The 27,816-nt window shown below is 38.8% G+C and overlaps 1 protein-coding gene across 1 annotated transcript in view; it reads right to left on the reverse strand.

Moving 5' to 3' along the window:
- Nucleotides 1-27,816, reverse strand: part of ABCA13 (ATP binding cassette subfamily A member 13) — a 294,371-nt gene that overhangs the window by 46,909 nt on the left and 219,646 nt on the right. The window contains exons 50-55 of the mRNA XM_043540473.1: nucleotides 26,887-27,064; nucleotides 21,378-21,493; nucleotides 17,813-17,969; nucleotides 16,313-16,566; nucleotides 14,010-14,202; nucleotides 9,801-9,910 (exon numbers count right to left, since the gene is read on the reverse strand). Coding sequence (XP_043396408.1) covers nucleotides 9,801-9,910; nucleotides 14,010-14,202; nucleotides 16,313-16,566; nucleotides 17,813-17,969; nucleotides 21,378-21,493; nucleotides 26,887-27,064 — 1,008 coding nt within the window. The remainder of the gene's footprint in view (nucleotides 1-9,800; nucleotides 9,911-14,009; nucleotides 14,203-16,312; nucleotides 16,567-17,812; nucleotides 17,970-21,377; nucleotides 21,494-26,886; nucleotides 27,065-27,816) is intronic.

Raw genomic sequence — 27,816 nt, forward strand, 5'->3', positions numbered from 1 at the left:
GGTGGTGGGTGTTTGAGACTTTATGTTGTGTATAGTGTGATGCTTGTTCTTCCCCCAGTGCAGTATAAGCAATCTCATTGACTGGGATCTCCAAATCAAAATGACTACGGGATGAGTGCTTTTTAGCTTTGCCCTATGCTTTTGTTGCATTCTGAAAAAAAAGGTTAATCAAAAAGACAGATTAGTTTTCAAATGTTCTGCTGACCCGAGGAAGGAAACCCCCACTTCCCACCTCTTTAAAATAAATTGACCTCCAAGGAAATCTCATCTTTCCATTTTACTTTCATGTATACAGGAGAAATTCGCATTCCACCTGTTAAAAAAAAATCCTCCTCATTATATAATGTACTGTATAGGGTTTTGCATTCAAACCATAATTATCCTTAATTTATACTTTAAAGCTATTAGTTGTATTAATTATATTCTCCTCCTCCCTCCGCACATACACATATAATATGCATGATGTTATTAAGCCATCCATGTTAATGAGAAAAAGAGCAGGAAGAGAAAATGCAGTTGATTTTATATATGAAGCAAGATTTTATGATGACCGAGTCCAGCCTCACTCTGTCTATAGCAATTGGGTACATCAATAGACACAGTGTTTCTCAGCATAATACCAAAACAATAAAGGCAGTAATACAGCAGCCTACGCTTACATAGCAACTTGCATCTTAATTGCTTTAAAAACATCAGTGAGTTTTAGTAGTTACCTTTCGAACTTGTCAATAGCTTTAGGTAATACAGTACCTTAGAATACTGCATATACTGAAGTAAAGTAAATTATCTAGGCACTCTCTATAATAAGTATAAGGAAAATTTAGGTAATGCTCCAAACATTGAGGTAAACTTATCTAAGGCAGAACTAATAAGACTTAAGGTTGAATGTTGTAATAATAATAGAATAAGACTTAGCTCTTGTATAGCCTTTTCGTTGGCAGATTGCGAAGTGCTTTACAAAAAAGGCATTTTTATCCTCATTCTACAGATAGGGAAACTGAGGCACAAAAAACAACAAGGTCACACATTGATTCAGTGACTTAACAGAGAATACAGAACAGATGTAAAAGAAGTTTATTGACAAAGGGGTCTAATGCCCCATTGTCTGACTCTAGCTTTATACTGGTGGCACTCTACTGTTTTCTCCACTTTGTTTAGCAATATGATATCATATCTAAATGGACTTAGTTTTCTATCTTTTAACCAAACTGTGAAGATGTCTGGACTTTGATATGGAAAAGAAGCAGAATTCTTATCTGAATGCAGCAGCAGAGAAGTCACCCACTCTTAGAAACCTCTTCCTCTTTCATACATGTTCATTCAGGAGCCAGGCTGCCACACCCAGGTGGCCTGGGTGCTCACAGTATACTGAACCTTGGATTAGAAGGGCCTCCATCCCAAAGGGAAAGACAATAAGGGTATTCTACAGAGAGATTCAGAAACTCTGCTAAACGAAGCCCTGAAGTACTTGCTACACCTAAAGCAGAATTTATGAATTGATTGGCTGCAGGGCTCAAAATTTCTTTGGCTAGCAGGAATTGGAGAGAGCACTGAGGAAACCATTGGTTTCTGTGGAATCTGAGCATCCAATATTCAATGCAAGCAAAAAGTCCAGTTTCCTTGGCATTTTAGCCAAAGCAGGAGATACCATTGACAAAGGCTGGTGGTTTTTTCTTCACTGCCATCTAGAAGATGTAATCTTTATTGCAACAGAACAACTGCCTGCTCTGGCAAGTTGTAGGAAAACTAAGAACTCTTCTCTGTGAAGATCTGTTACACTATACTAATCATGATTGAAAAAGTCGTGGGGGAAACTCCCTAAACCATCACATATAACACAGGAACAGTGATCTTTTCCCATTTTCATCTGCAGGCAGGAGGGAATTATACCATTCTCTGAGCTGCCAAACTAGGAACATTGGGTAAAGTTTAAGGGTATGTCTTCACTACCTTCCGGATCGGCAGGCAGCAATCGATCCATCCGGGATCGATTTATTGCGTCTAGTCTACACGCGATAAATTGACCCCAAGTGCTCTCCCATGGACTCCTGTACTCCAGCACCACAAGAGGCGCAGGTAGAGACGACGGGGGAGCGGCAGCAGTCGACTCACCACGGTGAAGACACCATGGTAAATTGATCTAAGTACGTCGACTTCAGCTATGTTATTCACGTAGCTGAAGTTGTGTAACTTAGATCGATTCCCCACCACCACCACCCCCCCGCCGGTGTAGACCAGGGCTAAGAAAAGACATATAGGTGGGAAACAATTAAATGAACTGATCAGAAGAGACAGAGAAAAAACCTTTTATGGTTGTAAAAACTAGCTTACACAAAGAGAGATTTGCACTGGTACAATGGTTAGCCAATATGAAGCAGTTTTCTGGGAAGATCCTCAAAGTCCTGTTTGATGTGCAAGCATTGAATGATTACACCAAGGAAAGAGAGAGAACATATTGCAATTGTTCCTCAGACTTCAAAGGAAAGACAAAAGGGTTAAGAATCAGAAAGCAAATGCCAGAAGTTCAGCCACTAAAAGGGTTGTGGTTCAAAGGGGCAGCTCAGGGTACATGCTGTCTGAGATAGACAAAGGATATTAGAGACTTCAGAGCCTGGTAAGAAATATCTGTAAATGAAATTAACTCCTAACTACAGAAGGCCAGATTCTCAGTTGATGTAAGTTAGTGTCATTCTACTGGATTCAATAGAGCAGGGCATTTTGCACCAGCTGAAGACCTGGCCCAGACTCTTTCCCCATGGATAGCCAGAAGAGTGCTTCACTTATCTCTTTTCATGATCCTAAGTTTATATGCCTTCTTCTTCATGTCTGGAATGCCCCCTTTGATGTGGTCTACCATCCCTTAACCTTTTATTTCTCAACTCCCTCCCTAAAAAACGCTTCCTCTAGATGTTGCAGAAAAAAATAAATATATATTTTAGTGACTAACCCAAAAAATCATAGACCTAACATGCTGAACTGCACAGCTCATTTGCACTATTTTGCATAATATCCCATCCCTCCCATACTCCATTTGCATATTGTGTATGTAGATGGCAGGATCTTTGGGTCTGCTAGATAAAGACCATATTGTGGCCCATCTAGTGTGGCCACACGGATGCCTTCAACCACATTTGAGCTCCCTGCCTAAAGCAATTGACAAGTTTGAAAGGTAACCACTATAGCTCATTGATGTTTTTAAAGCAATTTAGATGGCAGTTGCTATGTAAGTGTAGGCTGCTGTATTACTGCCTTTATTGTTTTGGTATTATGCTGAGAAACACTGTGCCTATTGATGTATCCAATTGCTATAGACAGAGCGAGGCTGGACTCAAAGCCACGTTTCCCTCCCAAGGCTCCAAATGCAGCAATAGGGAATTGATCAAAGTGCAATCTAGCCCTAAATAACCAAAGAAAATAATAATTCATTTCTCTGAATATAGTTAGTAACAGAGCCGTGTAGGGAATGGTTTTCCCATTCTGGGAAAAAATTTGAGATTTCTACAGTTTTTCCTCATACCACATTGGGGTGAAAAGTCAAAATCTCAAAAATTTCCCAGGATGGGAAATCGATTCCCAACACAGCTCTGTTACTAAGTATATTCAGACAAATGAATTCTTATTTTCTTGGTTCAAGTCAATTGAAGTGTTTCATTTAAATAACTTCTAATTGTCTCAATGTTGAGCTTTTAATGATTTAATTCTTTTAAACTAGAAATTAAGTTTCTAAAAGAAATAGCTTAAAACAGAATTTTTGGTTTCATAAAGTGTCAAAATGAAAGATTTGGACAATTTTGAAACTTTTTCCCCCCATAAAAAACTGTTTCTAAAAGGGAAATTTGTTGAAACTGACCCTTTCCCACAAAAAAATTCAGCTTCAATTAATTGGTATTTTTGATGGAAATTTTTTAGTCAAAAAATTGCCGACCAGCTCTATTGAGTAGTTAAGACTGTGTAAAGTGTAACCTAGATATGTATGCATTATTAGGAGACAATATAGCTACAAACTTACATATTATTATTGCCCTTTTTCAAAAGGTAAAGAACTACCTAGCTCCCACATCAGAGGCAGTGCAGTCTAGCAGCTAGAGCAGGGAAATGGGAGCCCTGGGTCCTACTCCAGCCACTTAGTCTATTTTTTTTTATAAAGTCTCGGTGTCTTGGTCACCTCACCTGTAAACTGGGGATAATAATACTACTTCTGCATTGTAAAGTGCTTTCAGAAAGTTCAGGGAGTGGGAAGAAAGGCTTTATATAAATGCAGTGTTGTTCTTGGTTTTGCAAAGTGTTGTGGTTTCTATGACAGAAAGGGCAGCCTCACTAAAGTCAGTGGGGATAAAGTTTTGGCCGACAGTTATTTTTTCACCAGTCTCCCTATGGTCTTTTAACTCAGCGTCCCAAGTGTGGGCCAGAAAACCTTCATACTCCCGCCTGCCCAGAACGAGTGAGGGGACACTCCGGGGCACTGAATCAAAAAAAGACCATAGGAGAATGGCAGAAAAACACCATAGGGTGAAAACGTGCTCATCTTACACAAATCGACCAACTGACTTCAGGGAGACTAGTGGTGAGCGAGGCACCAGGATTTGGCCCTTTATATGTTGTGATGTTAACAAAAATAGAATGTGGACATTTAACGGCTCATTTTTAGAGGTGTTTAGTACCCATAGCTCCCATTGGCCTAAAAGCTCAGCTCCTCTGAAAATCTGCCGCTTGCTGTGCTGGAAGATTTGTTTTACTGTTGACACCAATTTATATTCAGTTTAATTTTTGCAGCTTCTTTCAGGCAGTACAAGCATAAAGTAAAGGCAGTGATATAATCCAGTACTTGCATTGGCTTCAACAGAGAGATAAATTCCATTAATTAGTCAAAATGACATACAAATTTACAAATCACAAAAGTAGTTAGGAACTCCATTGTGCTTATAACTGCACATTTGATTCAGTGCATACTAATACTCGATTAACATTATAAAAAAACAAGGTTAAAATATAATTAATATAACTATAGCTTAGTTATAATTAAAGTAATTATACTGATATACAGTGTTACAACAGCCATCTCAGCCATTATATTGATGCAAATTTATTCTGCTTTTGAAGTAAAGCTATTTGAATTACATTTTTAATTATTTATCAAGCTGAATATCATAACCATGAAAACAGGCCCAGTTCTGGTTGAAAAGAAATACTGTTGTTTCCCCTCTTTGGAGAGGTACCCTCTGGCCTTTTGAACTTCTAATCCAAGATTTTAGATAAAAAATGACTTCTAGTTCAAATATGAATGGGAGCTGCTGTAATAGAAAATCTCTCTATACACTGGGAGTTGCTATAATAGAAAATCTCTCTATACACTGGAATGCATGGGAGAGAAATTAAATCAGTCATATTAGGAGTGTCAAATGTTAATTACTTTATCCACTAGTTTCAATGGGACAACTTGTGCCCAACCTATCTAATCCTTATCAATAGGACCCCAATTCAGCAAACCACTTAAACACAGGCTTTGCCTTAAGCACAGGCTTAAGTTCATGACTATTTGGCAAAGCACTCAAACACAAATATGTGCTGAGAATTAAGCTTAAGTAGCAGTGAAGTGAGAGCCAAAGAAACTATCCAGTTCTCTCATGCTGGTCTCTGGCTAATACTTGAAAGTTGTTTGATATCCTCCTGAGGGATCTGTGTCTAGCCCTCTTCAGCAGCAGGGGCTGCACGTCATACAGAACCCCTGAAGGCTGTTGGGGCAAAGTAAAGAAGGTGGGGGGAAGAAGGCAGCTACGCAACATAACTAAGAAAATGGTACAGATGTATAATGCCTATTTGTGTGGCCTGGTAGTGATATTTAATTTCTAACGGTGACATCTAAATGTGAGCACTATGGCCTCCTTTCTTTTTCTATTTAAACATTCTAGATAAGTGTGTGCTTTTAAGAGTACATTATACACAATCTTATTCCTTACCACATGGGAGTCCAGTACCATATTGTTGAAAACTGATGGCTATGACATACAGATATCATTCAAAAATGGGATATGTGGCCAGATTTTCCTAACATTTTATAGTGTCATTATTTATAATATAGGTAAGGACATTAGGGGTTTTTTTAATATGATATTTATTCTGATTGTGTCCTTTACTGCCCATTTAACTCCCATTGACAGAGGTCAGAAATATTATAGTATTCCATTGTACTGGTGTTTCATTTCCACACCTTCCAGAGTGACTGCTTGTGATATTGTTCCTTGGCTTGGGTTAGTATTAGGTTTCAAATAACTAACTGGGAGGCATTACCTGTATTCAATAATCGTTTATATAGTTTGGATGACTGTGTCACTGAATTATGCCAGCGCTAATGAGATGCATACAAAATGAAAAGGTAAAACTGTTTTTAAGTAGTACATCGCTATTACTGTGTCATGTTTGCTTGTAATTACTGCTAAATTTGTATTATTTCTCTTTCTGGAGCATTTTTATTAGAGTAGTTAATTACAGCTAGAACATGGTAGTAAAACCTTATTATGTGCCTAAAGCCTTCACATCTGAGGAGGAATACTAAAACAAAAAATGCAATTATTTCGTGGACTGATTGTGTGCTTTGGACACAATAAATATGTTTCAGTAGGAAATTCAATAAGACCTATCACAGTAAATGCACAGGGACCACTTGAAATACACATTTACTTTTGGCTGCATTAAAGAAATAGTATAGTAATAAAAATTATGGGACAAATACATCTCTGAGAAGATGCTATTGAAGACCATGAAATTTCAGGAGGGATTAATTTGGCCCTATTTACTTAAAAACAAATGACTGCTCTGTGTTACCAATAACCCCTTGTATTATTAAATCTGAATAACATTTTAAAATATTATTTACTTTCCATCTTTTAAGACATTTTGCCCAACTTGAATAGTGAAACTCTAGAGGTCAGTTTTCTCTTTAGCTCTCATGTGCTACACAGTGCTTTTGGTTTTGGGTTTCCAACACTTAAAAATTTATTTTCAATGCTTTTTTTTTTTTAAATACATGAAAAATACTTCTGTTCACATTAAGTTTTCGAATACAATCTTGTCTTTTAAAAAAACAACAAATTTTAAGATCAAGATTTCCAAATGTGCCTATTGTTTTTGGGTACCCAACTTGAGACACCTTAAAGGGGCTTTATTTTCAGAGGGTGGGTGGGTATATGGGGCACTTTCTGAAAATAAAGCCCCTTTAAGGTGACTTAAGTCAGTTACTCCATAATAGAGATACCCCAAATCACCAGGTACTTTTGAAAATCTTGTCTTAAATTTCTCGGCCTAAACAATGGACCTTTGGTATAAAAGATGGCAGGTCAAATTCAATCCCAGTGTTACAATGACTTCAAATAGATTATCAAATATCTATACTATTAACTTAACATGTATATAGCTGCTCAGGACAGAGAGGGATAAGCAACATCTGACTGTGCAGGAAGGATTCAGCTTCTTTTTTCATGACATATCCTGTAAATTGTGTACTGTCTAGGTATTGACCATTAAAAGTAGCACTTTGACCTGTTCTTCATGAGTTAAACCATAGCTATATGGTTGTGTAGAAACAGAGGTTTGTAGATCTTCCTAAGAAAAAGATGAAAAAATCTGGAGATACAGGATGTGTGTTCATTTCAACCATCCCCACTGTGGGCAAGATTGTGTCTTTAAGCCATTGAACTGCCTTGTGGGTGATGGTGGGGGAGGGAGGAAAGGGAAAAGAGAAGGTTTGCTGCATGCACTGGGATAGTCCATATGACATCCCAGGGACTATTCATGCACAAATCAAATGCAGACACTTTCCCCCCATTTCTTTATACTTGGCACATTTATTCTCAATAAACAAACCTTTAAACTTACGAGGAAAACAAGATTTCGGAAAGTTTCCTGATGTAACAAAAACTACTGCGTGCATGTAGAGTCCTTAGAGAGTATCTTTCAGTGCACAGCAAATTAGAGGAACAGAAGCCTTTCCATGACTTGGTGAAATTTCAATATTGTTTTTGCCTCTAAATACTCACATAAATGTGGTAGCTAAAGAGCCAGGATTTGGTCACTGACGTTCCATTTTCAATAAACATTAGCTGAAGCTGCAGTTCAGAAATATCCAGAACTGGGAAACGTTTATGACACTCCCCAAATAGAAAACAGCTACCAAAATAATTAAAAATAGCCGATTTCCTTGTGGTGCTATTTCTTGTTTCGTTTGGTGGTTAGGACTGGGGAGGGAGTTCTATTCATGTTCTTTTTAAACTGGGTGCATTTGGTAATTACATAAAAAAGACTGACAGATCAAGAAAAGAACCAAGTGAAACTAATGCAATACCCCACCATAGGCATTTCTGTTTCCATCTCCTCACTTTCCTGCATTAAATCTTAGCTCAAGTCATTCACAGACAATGGCCCCCCATCTTACTGGCCTTTCAATTTCACCAACAATTCCATCCGATCACATCCAGCATCAGTAATTACTAGAAGCAGTGCAGGAAAGATAGAGCGAATGCAGCCTGGGGAAATTCCAAGTGGTGTACGTCCAATGAAGGGAATACGGCTGGAGAAAAGGGAATGTGGCCAGACTGCTGCTGTGCTCCAACAATCCCTCCTGTCAGAGCATTCTCCCAAAGCTGCTCTTAGTGGCTTCTTGGGAAATTACGAGTGCCTCAGGGCACCAGCCACCTTTGTAGGCTGCTACTGTGTGCACACACACTCTCTCTCTCTCACCAGGCATCTGGTCATGAGGATCAGACTCAAAGAGAGGAGAGTGTACATTTTTCAACCGACAACGCTATTCAGGTCAGCTTGGCTTAGAAGTAGGTGCTAAAGCATGAAGGAAACAGCGAGGGAGAGTGAAAGGGCACACAGTCATAAATCACTATTAATTTCCTCTTAACTCTTGTTCTGGTATTATATCCACTCATTCCCCTAATACGATCTACAAGTGCTGTATAACTGAATCTCTGACTTATGGCTATAGCTTTCTCATTATCACCAGCCTGTTCTAATATTGCAGTTTTGAAGACAGAAATATAAACACATATTTTATACATACAGGATTTCAGACTTTTTCATTTAACCATTGGCATGTCATTGCTTATTCTCCTCTCTAGTGTCCTAATCTTTGCAATCACTCTCCATCTAAAAGTCTTTCCACATTTGGCTCATAGGGATTTTTGCATTTTTTAACATTTATTTTTGGTTTGCATTTTTTTTTTAACATTTTACATTTAATGTATTGAAAGAAAACAAACAAACATTGCACATGAAAAACATCAAAATCAAGGCAATAAGTATACCCAGGATTAACAAATCTATGTGGGCAGGAACAGTGTCCCCTTGCTATGTAATACCCCTGCTCTTCCTGATCACCTCTGCACTTGATTAATTGATTAATCTGGGGGTTTCCACTAAGCATTTAGAAATTAGCCCTCCTGAGTATTGCTTAGGAGCCTAACAGTGAAAATCTTTTGGTCTGGTATTGATTTATGGGGATGTGTATTTGTGTACCTGTAGAATATGTGCTGATATTTCCTACCTCCCACTCTATTGCTGTTGAACCAACCCATTCCCAATTAACTGAATTGCCAGACAGAATTACATAATGTTAAACTGCTTAACCCAGACAACTGGCTTTAAAACCTTTATTTTTTGCACCATAGCCTTTGTAATAATAATGTAGTGTGCGGTAAATTGTGAAAGAATACAAACCACTCCTTGGAATACAACATAAAGAGTCGTAAGCATGCTGAGGCTTTCATAACAGTATTCTGATCGAGCTCTATGCTATTTACCCTGTAGGAGTCCTCATAACAGCACGCCCCCCAGATGGGGTGATGTCTCCAGTCAGCATCTTAAATGTTGTACTTTTCCCAGCACCATTTGTTCCCAGGAGCCCAAAGCACTAACAGGAAGAGGAAAAAAGACATAATTATATCTAAAGATAGAGATATCACAACGAGCAGCATTAACTTTTCATCATGTTTTGTTTTTTTTCCACTCCTGAACTAGTTGTGAAGAGAACATACATGTGGATGTGCAAATTTCAAAAATCACCTAAGTGACACAGGAATGCATAGTTTTATGTATATACACAGAGAGAGAGAGAGAGAGAGAGAGAGAGGAGGTAATTCAACCTTTATAAGGTTTCTTGAAAAAGGAATTCAGTCAAATTAAAGGGAAAAGGCAATGTAATAAAAACACTAGTTTGATCACTGTGGATAAAAATTTCAAATATTTCCTAAGTCCAATTTTGCAAATAACTACCTAGACACTTAGGACCGTTTGTGTCATTGAAAGTCCTATTCAGTGAACACATATAGTTACCTACAGTATTATAAGCAATCGAAATATTTTCCTTTCAAGTCATGTAAAAGGACAAAAGCAGGATTAATAAATTTGTGTGTGTGTGTGTGTGATTTATACCTTTGTCCTCTCTTTGCTGGATATTGGCCAATTTTTAATCCGTTTGAATAATATTCTTTGGAAACTGGGAAAGGAACTCAAAATTTTGAGGTTCCCATTTTGCCATTTCCCATATGTTGCTGACAGACAGTGCCTAATGTGGGAGCAAATGTACCTATACTACAGACAAGGTAACCTCCTACCTCCCAACACCCGAGGGAGCAGAGAAACAAAATCCTTGCCTACTGGATGAGGGGGAAGATAATAAACACTGACACACATCCCTATGATGGCTCCACCCAATGTTCCCTCTGCAGACAGAGCTGGGATGTTCAGCTCACAGTCCCCAAGGATTGGGAAGAATGGCAGTGAGCCTTCTTGTTGACACCGTGACAACAAATGGTTGACACCATGACAACAAATGATAAGGGTGTTAGTCAGCTTACCATCCTCAGAAAACGATGAAGGGGACAGTGTGTTGAGGGGCAAGATTTAGGGTCTAGAGGGTGGGAATCTGCATCTTCACTCCCCTGCCCTGGGTTTGAGTGAGGGCAGGAGTGGAGGGGTGTGCTTAGTATTTCCTTTTCTTCCTCCTACTTCCCCACCTCCACCTATCATCTCAAACTGTTCAGTCTAGAAATGCAGAAATTCCAAATTCTATAATCTAGATCCCTGGATGCAGAGGACTAGTTCTAATAAGGTTGGCTACAAAATCTAGGCTTTATTCACCACAGAAACATGACTTTCTGAAAATTCTGTCAGGGCTCAATACACTTTATAAACTTCACACTAAATCTAGCAAAGCTTGCAAAGTCTTTCATCAGGGTTTACCATCCAGAGTTGGTTATGCAAACAGTTTTGTAAAACCTCATCTGGAACAGCTCACAAACAAATCTGAACCACATGGAATCAAGGAGTCTGAGTGCTCCTTCTCTAGATCCAACTGAGCTCCTGGAGTATACCCACTGCTAGCACAGCTTTCAGATTGTATAATCTGCTTCAGCGAAATCACTTGGGGCCAGAGAAGTTTACAGACATATCTGGCAGAATTTGTAAATTCTATCAGCTCAACAGCTAGAACGAAAGGGGGTCCCAGAATCCTCTAGTACAGCCTGTAATGTTGGTAAGGTTCATCAGCTGAACAGCTCTAGTATAGTGGAAATATTAGTAGAGTGTTTGATTCAAATACTGTATTGTTTTCTGTTTAATTGAATAATATGTATAATCTTTATGTCACAACTATGATTACAGCAAAACAGTCTTACTATCTTAAGAAAATATACCAACTGCTTCAATTTACAAATAATAGCTTTTAAAACTACTTTCTAAAAAACTAAGGAAATTCTCCCATTGCCAAATTAACTAATTTACAATTACAGTTGTAAATAACTATTAAATTAAAACCACATTACTACAATGTTGCAGTTATTTAAAAAAACAAAGTATTTGAAGTCTGGAAGTTCAAAGTTAAAGTTAATAAATATTTGAAAGTCAGGAATTTCACAGTTGTGGTTTCATGACCAACCCTGACTTTGACCAGACACTGATACCAACCTTCTACATTTCCACCAAGAACTCTCTTAATCAAAACCACTATACTGCTGAATCAATATACCACATTTACATTTGTGAAACAGACCATAAACCTTTATCTAAATATAGTAATAAAATAAATAGTAAATACACGTAAATAAATAAATACACGTGAATTGAAACATTCCACATCTTTGTAATTCCCTGACATGTCTCAGTTATCACATCAAGAATGGCTACACTGGGGATGAGGATACCAGGCCAGACATAAAGTTGTTTTACAAAACAACTGTACATTCTGTAGTGATCAAATGTGCTCACCTGCCTAACAACCACAACCCAAAACTCAGACGATGTTCTTCGAGCCACATCAGGAAAACACGCTGATCCCTGACTGCCATGATGAAGACGACCAGGAAGGAATTGGCTGTGAGCTCCCCAAGTAGCCAGTTTCACCTCCCAAACTGAACCAACTTGCCTGGAATTTGGAGGGAGGCACCCAGGTTGCAGGAGGACAGAGTTTTAAGGAGGCACCAGGAAGTTAGTCTGTATGCTCATGCTATTTCCGCTCCTCCCTGGTCTCACGCATCTGGGCAGAGTTCCTCTGGTCAGCGTCCGCTGGCTCCCTTGACGCCTTCGAGGAGCAGTTGGTGCTGTCCAGGGTTCTCTGCTTGGTGTCCCTGTCCGGTTCCCCTCGTTTAACCCTGTGACCTCACTCCTGTTCCTGTTCTATCTTTAGTTGTCCCCTGTACTTAATTGAGATCCCGGACGTTGTGGATTCTCCCCTTAGGCTGGGGGAGATCCTTAGTAGGATCCCAACAGGCTGGAATGCTAACTACACATTTGCAGCATATCTGTAAATAGCTGTCTTAATAAAGAGCCAGTTTACTTTGTACAAGCATTGAGTCTTTTCATGTTGTTGCCCAGCATGTGGTATATTAAACATTAACTCGTCAATACTGTGGATGGCAGTGTCTGAAATGTGCTAACCATGTCTGCCCCAAACCCAGCACTGAACAGTATGTGCTAATAGCAGGGGAGTACCCTCTGCCACCAATGTCATTCAGTTAAGCACTGCAGCATGTACCCATGCTAGGACAGGGCTTGCATTCTAGTGGTTTATGTTATTTTAATTTAATTAAGCTATTTATACTTTCAGCTGTATTTTAGTGAAGTTGTAAGTCTGATAAGTAGGCTTACATTAGCAATAAACAACTCTGTGTTAGGTATTTCCTAGCAGCTGATCACTGGTTGGTTAAAAACCCACAGCATCACACACTGGTGTCTCACCTCCTCCAGCTGGTTATTAGGAACCTGGAAATACCCTCCCCTTCCCTGACAGCATTTATAGAATAAAGGCAATAATTCCTCACCTGCATTTTTGGAAGTTAAATCTCCACATACCTCTTCAACTGGAAAAACTAGCTAACTTTCCTCTGACATCTTAAGGTTCTACAGTGTTTAAAGATTCAGGTTTAGGTTCCGGTTCATTCAAATATACTGGGACTGTTTCCATAAGGCCAAATCCTCACTGTTTTTAAACTCTTTCCTAACTCAGGCAAAACTGCTATTTAAGCTAATTAGAGTTTAGCCCAAGGCCAATTCAGAATTTAGTCCATGGTTTGTGAATTGTTGAACTAGATATGCACAGTAGTTCCATGCCTAAACAACACTTACTTCCATATACGAGCAGGCTGAAAATCTATGTTGCTTTTTAACTTTTAGGTTACTTTAATCCATACAATATCTCAGTAAAAACAAGCCAAAAGAAATAATACTTTCTGATGCAATGAACACAACGACAACAACAAAGAGATGTAAGCCAAAAAGTAATATATCAATCACCAACAATTGCTTCTAAGATGTTAACAGTCCCCAGCAGTGCTTTCACTTCTGCCCAACATTATCGATTTCTCAGAAATTACTGCAATTGGAAGGCTTCTGCTAGCAACCACAGAGCTTTGATTTCAGACTTTCTGAACATGCCTGAACAATTGCCTATGATTACACAATTTTTTTTTTTAGAAGAGGAGAAATGAAAAGGAAAAAAATACAGAACCTTTTACCTCTCCCCTTGGTATCCCCAAGCTAATGTCTTTCACAGCAGTGTTCCTCTTGCTGAAACCTTGGTAACATTTCCTGAGATTGTACAGTAGGAGGATATCATTCTGAGTTCTTCCACCAAAGAGCCTCTTTCGTTCCACTTGTACATCCTCATCTTCTGAAGGACTGACTGTGCTGCCGATGGAACAGTGACTCCTAAGAAGAAAAGATCACAATAAATGGCAAATTACACACTGTCATTTCATGGATACTAAAAGGAGCACTTTTCTGCTTATTAGAGATGGCAGGGGAAACAGCTTTTAGTTCTGCAAATATTGTTGAGATTTCAGGGGAAAAATTCAACCCAAATCAGAACAAAAAAGCTCAAAAATTTTAATGGAACTGAAATATATTTTCTTTTGAAGCCTGGGCTCCATTTACAGTTTGTTAACGCCAAGTCATTTCCATTTCAACATTTCAATTTTGGCAAATTAGCAAATTGACAAAAATTGTTTCTTTGGAATTTTTCAAGCAAGCTCTACTGCTTATGTCCCATTAAGGTTCAGCCATTCAAATCTCAACAGGATCCGAATGCTTCACAGAAACCCCTACACGTTTGCTCTGCAATTCCCATTGATTCTGACAAGCCTGGTCCATATTTCATTTTTTTTTTAATGAAAGGAAATAGTATATTATTTCACAGGGGAAATAGGGGTCCTGAAGTGAGACTGAAATGTCATTTGAGCATGGAGATAAATCTGCTATACGATTTGAAAATACACCTGAACTTGGGGGGAGGGGTGGGGGGAAGAAGCAGAATTTTCAAAATGGGAGCACAGGGAGTGAAATGCATCTAGGTATGTTTTTTTTTTAAAGCTACGAAGTAAAATGACTTTAAAAGTATGAGCCCACAATTAAACTTTTCTTAAAGAATACTTGCCGCATTCTTTTATATTGTAGATATACACCTACGGAAAAACAGGGATGATAAGAGACATAAGCCAAACAGGCATCTGCCTAGGGGACCCACAGAAAAACTCTTCAGGTCTTTTCTATTAAAAGAAAGTTAAACTAAAGTTCTGACATTGGCCTCCCCATGAAAAAGATCCTGCTGGAGAAGCCAGAAATGTGAGGTGGCTTTGCTAGAAACTTTGCAAGGAATTAGGCCAGCTTTGAAGAAAACACACATTGCCTGCCTTGCTCTGGGGTTCACACAAATAAGGAAAATGAATACTATATCACAGATGTTCCCGTCTTGAGCAAAAGCAGTTGAAGGTGAACAAAATGTGAGCATGAAGTGCACACTCCTTCTCTGATCCAAAATGACAATGCAAGGTGAAGGCTAAGGACCACAGCGATGACAGCCTCTAACCCTGGCATGTCCCAGCCCCCCTTCCCTCCATGTACAGCAGTATGTCAAGTTTAGTAGACTGCCATGGGCTCAGTGCCCTCTGTTGTTCTCTTTAATTCCACAGAGCAAGTCACAGAATGTAAAATGGGAAATACTGCTGCTTGAGGCATCAGTAATTCCCCACAATCTTACTCTGTCTAGGTGGTTTTGAAGAGCAGGGAACATGCAGCATATAGGTACCCTTTTGCTCTGTCCAACCATTCCTCCCTTGCAGACAAGGGTCTAGAGCAAGCTTTTGCAAAGAAGGCAGTCTTCAATGCAAGCAGGATCAAACTTCAGAAGCATAAGTTGGTACAATTCACCATGTTATAAGATGGAACATACATATGGCAGGGTGCAGTTATTAATGCTAAAATGTTTCACAGAAAAGCCAAGCTTTCAGAAGCATTTTGAAGGAGGAAGAGGAGGAGACTGCTTGTTCTCCAACATGATCTTTCAGTACAATGGTACGTGGGGAAAGAAGAACCCTGCAAGTGGACGTCAGAGATCGATAGTTTGTTACCAGCGCAGCTTTCCTGGAAATCCTGTCTCCTGGAGTAAAGGAATTAATATAAAAGAGAGAAAATCTATATTATAATAATACTGGCAAAATTCCTTCTAGATTCTACATCAGAACTGCTATTAGAGCTAAGGAATTTCACAGAAACCTGCTCATGGTTTAAAAGTTAATCAAATAGCTGAAAAAATTCTCCCATCTGGCTTTTTTGAATAACTTTTGAAGTTCTCTTTCCCACCCTATGTGACTAATAAAGATACAGAAATAGCAAGCCATAATGCATGGGCTCATTACAGCCACATGGAATAATGATCAGATTGTCTTATCTTCTAGTTTTCAGAAGGATTTAATCTTCCTCTGTCTTTGGGAAATTAGTCAATGTCCATGAAAGCAGAGTATAAATAATACACACCACACACCTTAGTTTCTGGAGCAGGTCCCAATGCAGCAGAATCCTCAGAAGGAGAATAACTGTGCCCTGCAGGGCCATTTCCACAAAGATCCAGCCCAGGAAATTCATCTCAAAAGGACTCACATAAGAATCGATTCCAAAGCTGCTTGTCAGGTCAAACTTGATCTGATTGTAGGAAAGCTCTAGTAAACCCTGGCCCAAGCAGAATGGTGGGAAAACGATAAAGGCCCACTTGAGGATGTTGTAGATATTCTGCAAACTCTGTAAAGAAAGGAGTCAGTTGGGATTGGGCAAAAGCAAGGCGGAGAAAATGTTGAATCTCTTAGAAATAGAAAATTAAGCAGACTTAAAGGCTATGAGCTTTATTTTATTCTCATACCAGTTCGACACTGTTGCAACTCCATTTACTTCAGTGGAGTCTATTCTTATGTATACCAGTGCAAGATAAGAATAAGGCCCTGGACCATTTCAAAATTTGAAACTTAAGTCCATATGCAATTCTAGCCCACAGATTATTTTGGATACAGATGGTCTCTTATTCTAAGTTTGTATGGTGCCCTAGTTCAATGGTTTTGGGTCCCTAGGTAGTGCCATAATATAAATAGTAATTGTTTCCACCCGGAACACTACCAACAGCAAAATGTTTAGGGACCAAGTAGTATCTAGATTCTTATATGTAAACAAAATGTCTCTAGTTTTTCTTGGTAAGATTAAGAGTGAAATGACAAGACGTATTCAGTGAATGCATGGTTAGCAGCAGTACCAGAACATATATACTACTTCAGCAATATATTATATATATCTTGCAACACTTAAGCACAATGGAATGATCAGGGTCAGTTTACTCACCATTCCTATGCTCTTGCAGTTTTAAACTGTGAGTGCCATAAAAACCGAGCCACAACCCTAGTCCGAATTTGTCCTCAAATGTGTACCCCAACCCTGAGCCAAAATTTAATCCAGATCTGTATTCAAACATCACTTCCTCAGCATAGCCCATTTAGATATGTTCTGAAAACTATGGATTTCCATCTCCTTTCCTCAATTCACGTGTACAATTCCCATTGAGATTAATATTAATGGGAGTTACATATATATACTGAGGGAATGTATTATTATTCACACAATACACTATATCTCCTATAAACAACTGCTTACCACTTATGTTAATATTATTCAAACAAATTTTGGAACACACATTATCTACTCAGTGGACCTGAACAGCTCCCATTATGTGCAAATTATGAATTAAAGGCCTGGAAAATATTACCGTGTCAATTAAAGCTGTTTTTGCATTATTAGAGTGCAATTCTTTTTTTTTTTTTTTTAAACAAGTAAAACCAAAATGGGTTTATAAACTGTTGTGGAGAACAATAACCTATAATGATTGAGGATAAAGAAAAAGTGAAATATTTCATTACAATTTAAACTGCAAGTGATTTGGCCTTGGAAAATACTTTCCTATACACAACATTTATGGGAAGTGGTGCTGAGGGTTCATACTGACCTGTGCTTTGGAAATCGTGGCTAACAAATGAGGCAAGAGGGTCAACAGCATGGTACAAAGGCCAAACACAAAGTTTAAGGAGATGTAAGAAATGAAAGCTATGTCTGAACTTGAAAAGAATCTGGACATCAGATACATCCATGGTAAAGTTGCATATCTGAAAAAAGTAAAAAAAGAATAAAACCACATCATAAGTAATTTATGGTTTTCTTCACCAGCTGACTCATGAGCTCAGTATCCTTTGTGTCACTGTAAAGAAATATAACGGCTACTCATGATTTTATGATTTATAACTCCTTTCCAAATCCTTCAACCTTACTGGTGGAAACACTTACCTATCTGGCTCACCTGTATTTCCTGTATTTCACATACATATTTCACGTGTATTTCCAGTATTTAACAGACATATCTACTGCTATGTGAGGACCAGTTGTAACTCATTCTTTTCTGTTTGTTAACCTCATATATTTTCTTTCATGGCTCCAGGTAGCTCACCACCTTGATTTCTTAACAATTGCAAAACTAAGCCATTTTATACACTTCAGCTAAAATGAGATACAGTAAAAAGAAACTTGTTTAAGAGCAAACTTTGGTCTCACAGCTGCCATCTGTTCTTATAGATTTTACCTCACAAAAATTATAGCATGCTGGAACTGGAACTAAGAACTGTGAAAACGATGTCCAAGCGATAGCTTATATCTGCTACCACCAGCACATTAGCACTCTGAATTATCTATTATGGACAAATGTTTAGCATAGTGGCTACCATTAAAACATCAACATTAACCCACAGTTTCCACATGGTAGTATCTGAGATATGACAGCATAGGCCTGGCTGCTAAAATATGAGTTATATTTAGGTGACTAAAGAAAGAATGGGCAGAGATATGTTGCCCAATCAGACCATCTGGTGCACAAAAGAGCAAAATGTCAGCTTCTTGACAAACAAGAGAGAGATATACCCACAGAACATTGCCCATAAGTGTAGTCCAGGGCAGTCACTTGAGCATGAACACTGTGCAAAGAACAGTATTTGGAGTGAAAAATGCAAAGCAGGACATGCTTACTAGAACTATCGGGCAGGACTGCATATACAACATGAGCATCTCACACACCAAAAATTAACTTATTCATGTCTTTTTGAAAAACAACAGTCTTATTGAAACACAAGTTATTCAGCTCACTCCAGGAGTCACTCGGTGAAATGCTGTAAAACTGGGTGTTCTGCAGGACGTCAGATTAAATGAACAACAGATTTTAAGACCAAAGGAGACCATAGTATTTTGCACTTTTATGGCACCGTCCTTGTGAGGATCTCAAAACACTTTACAAACTTTAGTGAATTAAACCTGCCAACTCCCCCTGTTAAGTTGTAGGTGCTATTATCCTCAATTTACAGGCACAGAGAGGTTACGTGACTTGCTCAAGGTCTCCAAGGAAGTTTGTGGCAGAGTTTAAACTAGAACTTTTATTTTCAAGTTTCCAGTTCCATGCCTTACCTGTCTTTCCTCCCCTTTGTTCTGAAATCACTACTCTGAATTTTATTGAGTTAAACAAGTGCAAATACTCTATTGAAGACAATGGAGTTCAATGGCTTAGGTGGAGTTATATCAGTATAAATGAGATGAGAATTTAACCTATAGGTGTTTTGCCTAAGAATCAAGAATATAAAAATTTAGCTCTAAAATTGTATGGAGTTTTGGCAGATCACATAAAGTCCATACCAGTCTCAGATTCTATTTTTCTACCTTCCCCTCCTGCAAAAGTGAGTTTAAAGCACTCCATATATCATGAGATACTTTGACTTGAGGACAGGTCATTTTGGACAAATGTGCATGAAGGGCAGTGCTGTACAAAATTTCTGTTACCAGCCAGAAAAAAAAATAAGGACAGAGAAGCTTTGTCATGAATTCTGGATATTTTAAAAAATGTCAGTAACCCTGCTTGAATTAATACACCTGAATGACAAAAAATGTTAAGCAGAGTGCTTTCAGTAATGTTAAGCTTCTGTCACATAACTAGGTCATTAAGGATTTTGCTCTTTATTTTAGGTTGGACAAAATGCCTTTTTAAGATCACAAATTGTTATTGAAAAATTTAAAGGGGAAAAAATATGACACGGAATATACATATAAGGAAATTACATGAAACATTTATGGTGGTGGAGGCGAGAGGAAAGAGTCACAAAAGTACTTCACTGAATTGACTGTGTGTTTGGAGCCATGAAGGGGTGATGTGTGAAGAAGATCTAGTACAAATAAATATATGCATTTGTATGTCACACATCATTTCTTGGGGTCTTGTTAAATTTATTGAACATTTGATTGGTACAGGCCTTTTTAAGATTCATTGATACAGGGACTGATCCTGCACCACTGGCATCAATGGAAGTTACATCACTGACTTCAACTAGAGCTGGATCAGGCCCACACAGTACAAAAAGGTTTATCCTTAATGGTTTGAATTCCGTTACAAGCCAGCCACAGCTCTGCTTTTGTAAATGCTCCAGCTCTCTAATTAATAGTCACAAGTTCTGAAGTAACTTCAACCATCACTTGGCTAAAATAACGTTAGCACTAATACCTCGTAACAGCATCATACCGCATAGGCCTGATCCAAAACCTATGGAACTCAGTAAAAGTCATTCCACTAGCTTCAATGGACACTGAATGAGGCTTGTATACTTGTTTCAGGCCCATTGACGTGAGGAGAGAGGTTAGGATTTATGTAGCTGTCCATTCACATATTGTAGTCAACAGCAGGAATCAAAAAGGATTCATCATTTATATAGATGATAAGAAGACAGTTATGTTAGGTAAGATAAACATTTACAAGGGATATATCTCCCCATGCATAAACCAACCATCGACTGCTTGGGGTAATGAAGAAACCTCCTCTCTGGGCAGCATATTCCATAATTCTTTATCTTACACTTTCTTCTCAATCACCCTGCTGGAAACAGAGTATAGGTGTAGATGAACCTTTGGTCTGATCCAGTATGGCGATTCCTATATACCTATAGGAGCTATTTCACCTGTAAAAAAATGACTTGGGAAAATTAGCTGAAGCAGGCCTAGGTAAGTGCTTTCTCATCTCATAATATTTGTTGGAGGTATATCCTCAACCAATCCGGAGCTCAAACTCAGCCAGCTTTCTCACACCAATGAATATAATAAAAGACAGTTTCAGCTCTTGGTGATATTCTGCAACCCAGTCACTGAAATTCAAGCCTGGCTACGCTACTATTTTTGGCACCTAGATGATTCCTTTCGTGAGAATAACACACAATCAATTTTTAACAGTAAAAGATTGTTGTACAGCTTGAGTGTTTTCTTGAGACATTTTTAGTACTACTCTCATTATGAGTGAGCAAATCTCCCTTCCCTTTCCCACATGATGCATTCAGCTTCATGCTGCAGCTTGTTCTCTCATTATCCACTGCCGCCCCATAATCGTCTGCAAAGACAGAAAATCATGCACCCAGCAGCAGGTGCAAACCAAGCCTAAAGATTTCTGTTTGTAAGAAACAAGCCATAATTCTAGAGCAGCATCTCCAATCACATACCCAAAGAGGATCAGCAGGAGAGCTGTGGCTGCCAAGTTTTCTCGGAAAGTGAAGGCTGATAACTGAAAGGCAGCAATAACACTGATACACAGGCCGACTGGAACCAGGTAGAAGAGCTAGAAAGAGAAGAAAAACAGAAACATTGCAGGAAAGCATCTCAGAGTGGTCTTATCCAATGAACATGGAAGTATCTTTGCAATTGGTAGCAACTTTGTTTTACATAGCGCACTAGAAATATGCAGGCAGTGGAGTTCTGCGATCTTGTACTCAGTAGTTCCACCACGGGGCAGCTGGAGTACTGTCTTGCTCAAAACCCCTGCGAAAATACCATCCAAATAGATACATTCACCTTTGTGCCAATCCTACAATCCTAGCTGCCATCACTTGCTGTTAATTTAAGAAGCTAGCTCCTGCACATAGTAGATCCAGGTGGGACTGCTGCTCCAGTGCCCCCGAACGATATTGCAGGCATTCCAGGATGGGCCGCAGCAGCACCACAACTACCAGGGTTTCACTGAACAATCCAGCAACCACAGCAGAGCACTGAGAGACAGTTTCAGCATGACTTTAATGAATGAGAACATGTGCAGGTGAAGCATCCCCTAACATTTTTAACAAAAACTGACACTGCTTGCATTCACACACAGCAGTAACAGACAGACACACTCGACAATAAAGAATCTAGCCTCCCCTTGATACATGCTCCTATCTGCCATTAACATAACAGTTAGCACAGGGAATGATAGCTGTCCTAATGATCAGGCACAGGGCAGAGTCTTCTCCCAGTTCTTGGGTTCTTACCCCAGTTCTACCAATGACCTGATGTGTGACCTTGGTAAGTCACGTCACCTCTCCAGGCAGCTGAACTTGTTGATAGCCAATTTAGATGCATTTTTTCTTGTGCCAACATGGATCCTTAACTTCAGAAACTCCCTCCCTGGTATTGCTTCCTCGGATGTATTTTTAGAGAGCAATCATATCTCCCCTCATTTGCATCGGGTAAACAAGCCTAGAGACTTGAGTCTCCTCTTCTAAGGTAGGTTTTCCATTCCTCTAATCATCCTTGTAGCCCTTATCTGCATCTGCTCCAGTTTAAATTAATCTTTTTTAAACCTGGGAGACCGGAATTGCACACACTATTCCAGATGAGGTCTCACCAGTACCTTGTAAAATGACACTAACATTTCCCTCTCTCTACTGGAAATACCTCACTTGATGCCTCCTGTGCATTAGTCTTTTTTCACAGCTGCATCACACTGGCAGCTCTTAGTCATCCTGTGATCAACCAATACACCCAGGGCTTTCTCCTCCTGTGTCACTTCAAATTGATAAGTCACCAGCTTTTAGAAGAAATTCTTGTTGTTAGTCCCTTAGTGCATGACCTTGCACTTTGCACTATTAAATTTCATCCCATTTCTATTACTCCAGTTTACAAGATCATCCTGATCATCTTGTATGATATTCCAATCTTCCTCTGTACTGGCAATACCTCCCAACTCCGTGTCATTCCAAAGTTTATTAGCACATTTCCTTTTTTTCTGCCAAGGTCAGTAATAAAAATTGTCCCCAAGACCAATCCTTGAGGAACTCCACTCATAACCTCCCTCCAGCCTGATAGTTCATCTTGCAGTATGACTCGCTGTAGTCTCCCCTTTAATCAATTCCTTATCCTTTCAATTCTCACCTCAATCCTCATCTCATCTCAATCCTTATCCTTTCAATTCTCATATCACTTCTTCTCCAATTTAACTCATAATTTCCCATGGGAAACTGTATCAAATGCCATATGAAATCCAGGTAGATTAGATACACTGCCTTTCCTTATCCTTAAAATTATTTTATCCCAATAACTGTTTACCTCTATGTCCTTAACCACTTTTCCTTTCAAAATTGTTCCAAAACCTTGTATACAACTGAGATCAAACTAACAGGTCTGTAGTTTCCCAATTCACTTCCCCCCCACCCCACTTTCTTAAAAATAAGTACTCTATTAGCATTTCTTCAGTTGGAGAGTACGACCCCCGAGTTTACAGATTCATTAAAAATCCTTGCTATTGGGCTTGCAATTTCATGTGCTAGTTGCTTTAATATTCATGGATGGAGATTATCCCCCGCCCCTCCCATTTAGTCCCAATAAGCAGTTTGAGTTTGACTTCTATCTTGGGTGGCGTAATTTCTACTTCCAAAAACTCACTCCAATTATTCACATTGCCACTACCCCTAAACTCATTACCCTTATTAAAAACTGAGGCAAAGTATTTAAGTGTTGGACCATGCATAGATTATCTTTAATCTCCACCCCAGCCTTAGTGTTTAGCAGTCCCACTTCTTTCTTTGTTTTCTTTTTACTTATATGGCTATAGAACCTTTTACTATTGGTTTTAATTTCCTTTACAAGGACCGACTCTGCTTGCTTTTCCACAATTCTCACTTTATCCCGACACTCTCTGACCTCCAGGAGGTAGCTTTCCTTGCTGATCCTTCCCATCTTCCATTCCTTGTAGGGTTTCTGCTTTCTCTTAATCACCTGTTTGAGATGCTTGCTCATCCAGCTTGGTCTGCAACCCTTCCCTACAATTTTTTCCCACTAGCTTTGAAGGTTTCAGATACTTTAATTCTAAGTTGTAGACACTAACTCCATGCCTCCTTCACACTCAGAGCCTTACATTCTTCAGTCCAGTCCAGTCCCTCCTTAATACGTGTTCTAAAGCACCTGGCACAATGGGGCTCTGATCTTAGTTGGGACCTCTAGGTGCTACTATTACAGATAATGATTAACAACAGCAGCCTCTCGTTTTATTGAGGGAATGATAACAGAGTTCTCATTTTTAAAAAGGACATTCAAACTGAGGAACAATATGAAACATCAGACTCATCCCATAGGACACTGACTGATTAGTTCCCAACTAATTTAACACCTTGGAGACTGTCATTTTCTAAGATTTAAGAGGAGGACAATGGAGCCAGATGTGAGAAAGTGGATGTGGTATTTTCCTCCTGCTTGCAGTGCACATGTTATTCAAGCAGCTGATCAATTTTTAGCCCCTGTGAAATGACCACACACTATGTTTATGTTGGCATTAGGACTGGAGAACTGTATAAGTAAGTTTGGGTGAATGTTTCCATTAATACTACCTGTTTTCAGTTGCTAATAACTTTCAGAAACTTTCACCTATTGGTTTGAAAATTTCCCAGCCTGGTAACTGCCCAAAAGTGAATTAAGGAGAAACACATGCACACACACCCTACCCGCCCCCAGCTCACACACCTATTATAAACAGTTTCATGCAACAGTGTTCCATAAATGCAATTTTCAGCTATGCAGGGACCCTAAAATACTTCAGTGTGAACACTGAGTGGAACAAGGTGTTGTTTAAAGAGCTCCAGTCCATGGATTTTTTTCACTAGGGATTTTCAGAATAAAAATTACATTAAGTAGATGTGATGGTTTTGCAGATAAGGATTGAAACATCCTTGTCAACGTTAAGGTTGCACATGCAATCTTAAATTTTGCCCTCTTTTTGTTTATGCTTTATGACACAACATTAATTTAGATTGGGCCCAGAGCAACACAACTTCTCATAATATTTTTTACAGATTACATTTTTCTTATTATTGAACATATTAATGGAAATATTAATTCAATCAATCAACACATTAAGAACAGCCAGATTATCATGATAATGGGATCATAAATCAAATATTAAAATTTATCACAAATCTAAGGAAGATTATCTAATTAATGACATATGACATGATCTGAAACTCTTAAAAAGTCTGGGAGGAATCCATGCTTGACTTTTCATATATTCATGCATTCAGAATCTCTAGCTTACCTGCAGTATGGTTAGCATTTAAGCAGTCCCTGTTCTTTCCCAGCCCAGGATACATCATCCAGAATATGTGACAACATTTTGAAAGCAATGGACTGGCAAAACTAACAAGGAGCTGACTTTTCCGCACAACCAAGCACAAGGAGAAGCCGTGCCCTCCCTATGAGGGAATAAGCTCTCAGTCAAGCACCCTTATTTGAAATGAGAGCAAAGGGAATACAGAAATTTACTGGCTAACTAATGGCTTTTTGTGCTCTCTTATTTCAAGTATGTGTTTTTTGTTCTCTTATTTCAAGTTTGCTCAAGTGTGAAAGTCCCATTTTAGAACACGGTTGGGTGAAGCTCCAGTGTTTCAGGTTCAGATTAGTTTGAGTGAGAACCACAAATGTTCTAAATATCTGTCCCCCAAGAATAACTTGGTGTGCTTAGTGCTTTCAATTGCCCTGTGCTAGACCTGGATTGCATTCTGAGTCCTTCTTTCCCTGAACTAATAAGGATAAGGAGTACTGCAGAAGTATGCTCCTCCCTTGTCATACAGATTGGCTGGAGCGCTTTGAGGTGAAGCTGCTGGATAATCGAATTGGCATCAATTGGTTCCAGAGGCAGCAGAACCCGGTCTCACAAGCCGGAAAACGTCTCCTCCTTGGGAAAAAACCCACTAAAATAATTAAACAGAGTACCTATATATACACAGTGATTTTACTGAGCTTTTCTGGGAGGAGGGAATTCATCTTCAGCATGCCAGGGTCTCTGCTTTGGTTCTGAATAGGTCAGTGCTGCACGGGCTGTTTGTGGATGGATTACAGAATTCATTATTATATAGCTCCATGGGCCAAGCATACACAGGGGACACAAAATATCAGTGAATGTGAATAGGTTTTACTGCAGACTGGCTGCAAGCCGGAATGGTGAGTTCTATTCTCTCACCCCTGATTAGCTCCCTGCGCAAAGGCTAATTTCTCACACTTTGAGAGTGGAGCCATGAATTCCAGCCACAGTGATGATTTAACTGCATGGGTTAAATCCTACTTTCCAAAAGTCATTTCCTACTCATACATGTGTCTTTGCACTTGGTAAGTAAGGAACTGATTGGGAGAGATTGAGAAAACAATAATGTTCTTGATATTTTCAAAGGATGGAAAGATTTTCATATTTTTCTGTGCACTGACTGCAGATAAAGAATGTTAGTTTGTAGGAGACTGAATTAATGTTGCTAATAATCTAACCTAGCTGCACGAGCACAGAAATGTTTAGTGGAACTCTGTTTGCAAGATAGAGATTTTACTTGTATGCCTGCATTTGAGTTAGGAAGTTCTCTACATATAAATCCATATATTCTGTTATTTACTATATATATCACCCACAATGGAGAGTGCAGTTTACAAGTCAACTTCAGAAAACTGAGAACACAGTCCCTGCCCGGAGGAGTTTTATATTAGAGTGGAAAAGCACGAATGGGTATAATACAGTGCACAAATATACAGAATGGACATCTTAACATGTAACAATCAAACAGGGTGTTACCCTAAACATTTCTCACAACAGAATTCTACTGTATTAAAAATGAATTTTATTATGAACACAACTCCTCCACTAGTCTGAGTCCACCCAGAACAACCCATTAAGAAATATACCTGGAGCATGCAGGGACATGTGTTGCCTTACACAGTACGTACCATATCATACAGGAAGTTAGCAAGCCAATAGGTCTTGTAGCCAAGTCCAGAGATGTGCTGCAGGCGTTTTGTACCAGACACTCGGTCTTTCACTACTGAGTTTCCAATGGATGCCATAAGAATAGAGAAACCCAACATGATACACAGCGCCACTCCACACTGACGAACATTCTCCATTCTGAGGTTCAAAACAAAATGGTACTATTAAAACAAAGGCAGGCAAATATTTTCAAGTCCCATTTATTACCAAAACAATTGCTACTTATCTTGATAAATATGAGATTAGTGGTATTATGTACACACAAACACATCCACAAGACAAGTATAGATATAGAGATGTTATTATCTCTTAGTAAATATTAACCTTTTTAGTCCTTTTCTTTTTGTATACTTGATTCATTTATATCTTAACTTTTCTTCAGAATCCTTAGGATATTAACAAAGAGTATGTTGAATTCTAAGGCCCAGAACACTGGTCCTTGACCGATGAGTAACCCGACTCAGGAATTCTGTGCTGTATCTAATCATCCATGGCATCTCTATGTTAATAAAACTCTAGATAATCTGAGAAAATCCCCTTAACATACATACATATACGTAAAATGCTTACATAAACATATATAAACCTGAAAAACTGATGAGAGATTATTGTTGTATCAGATGTTTCCTTTAGAGAATCAAGAGAGAAGAATGATTATGGGGGAATAAAGACCCCACTGAAAGATATTATCCTCACATAGCTGAAGTTGCGTAACTTAGATCGATCCCGCCCCCCAGTGTAGACCAGGTCTCATACACCCTTGTACTATACACTGGCAGTGGAAATGCACAGCTAAATGGACTTGTGCATAGCAAAATTACTGCATAAAATATACGTGCGTTTTAATTTGCAACATTCTTTATTTGGCCATAGGGGCTTTTCTTTTGATT

Source organism: Chelonia mydas, chromosome 2 (genome assembly GCF_015237465.2).
Source record: "Chelonia mydas isolate rCheMyd1 chromosome 2, rCheMyd1.pri.v2, whole genome shotgun sequence".
Classification (NCBI taxonomy): Eukaryota; Metazoa; Chordata; order Testudines; family Cheloniidae; genus Chelonia; species Chelonia mydas.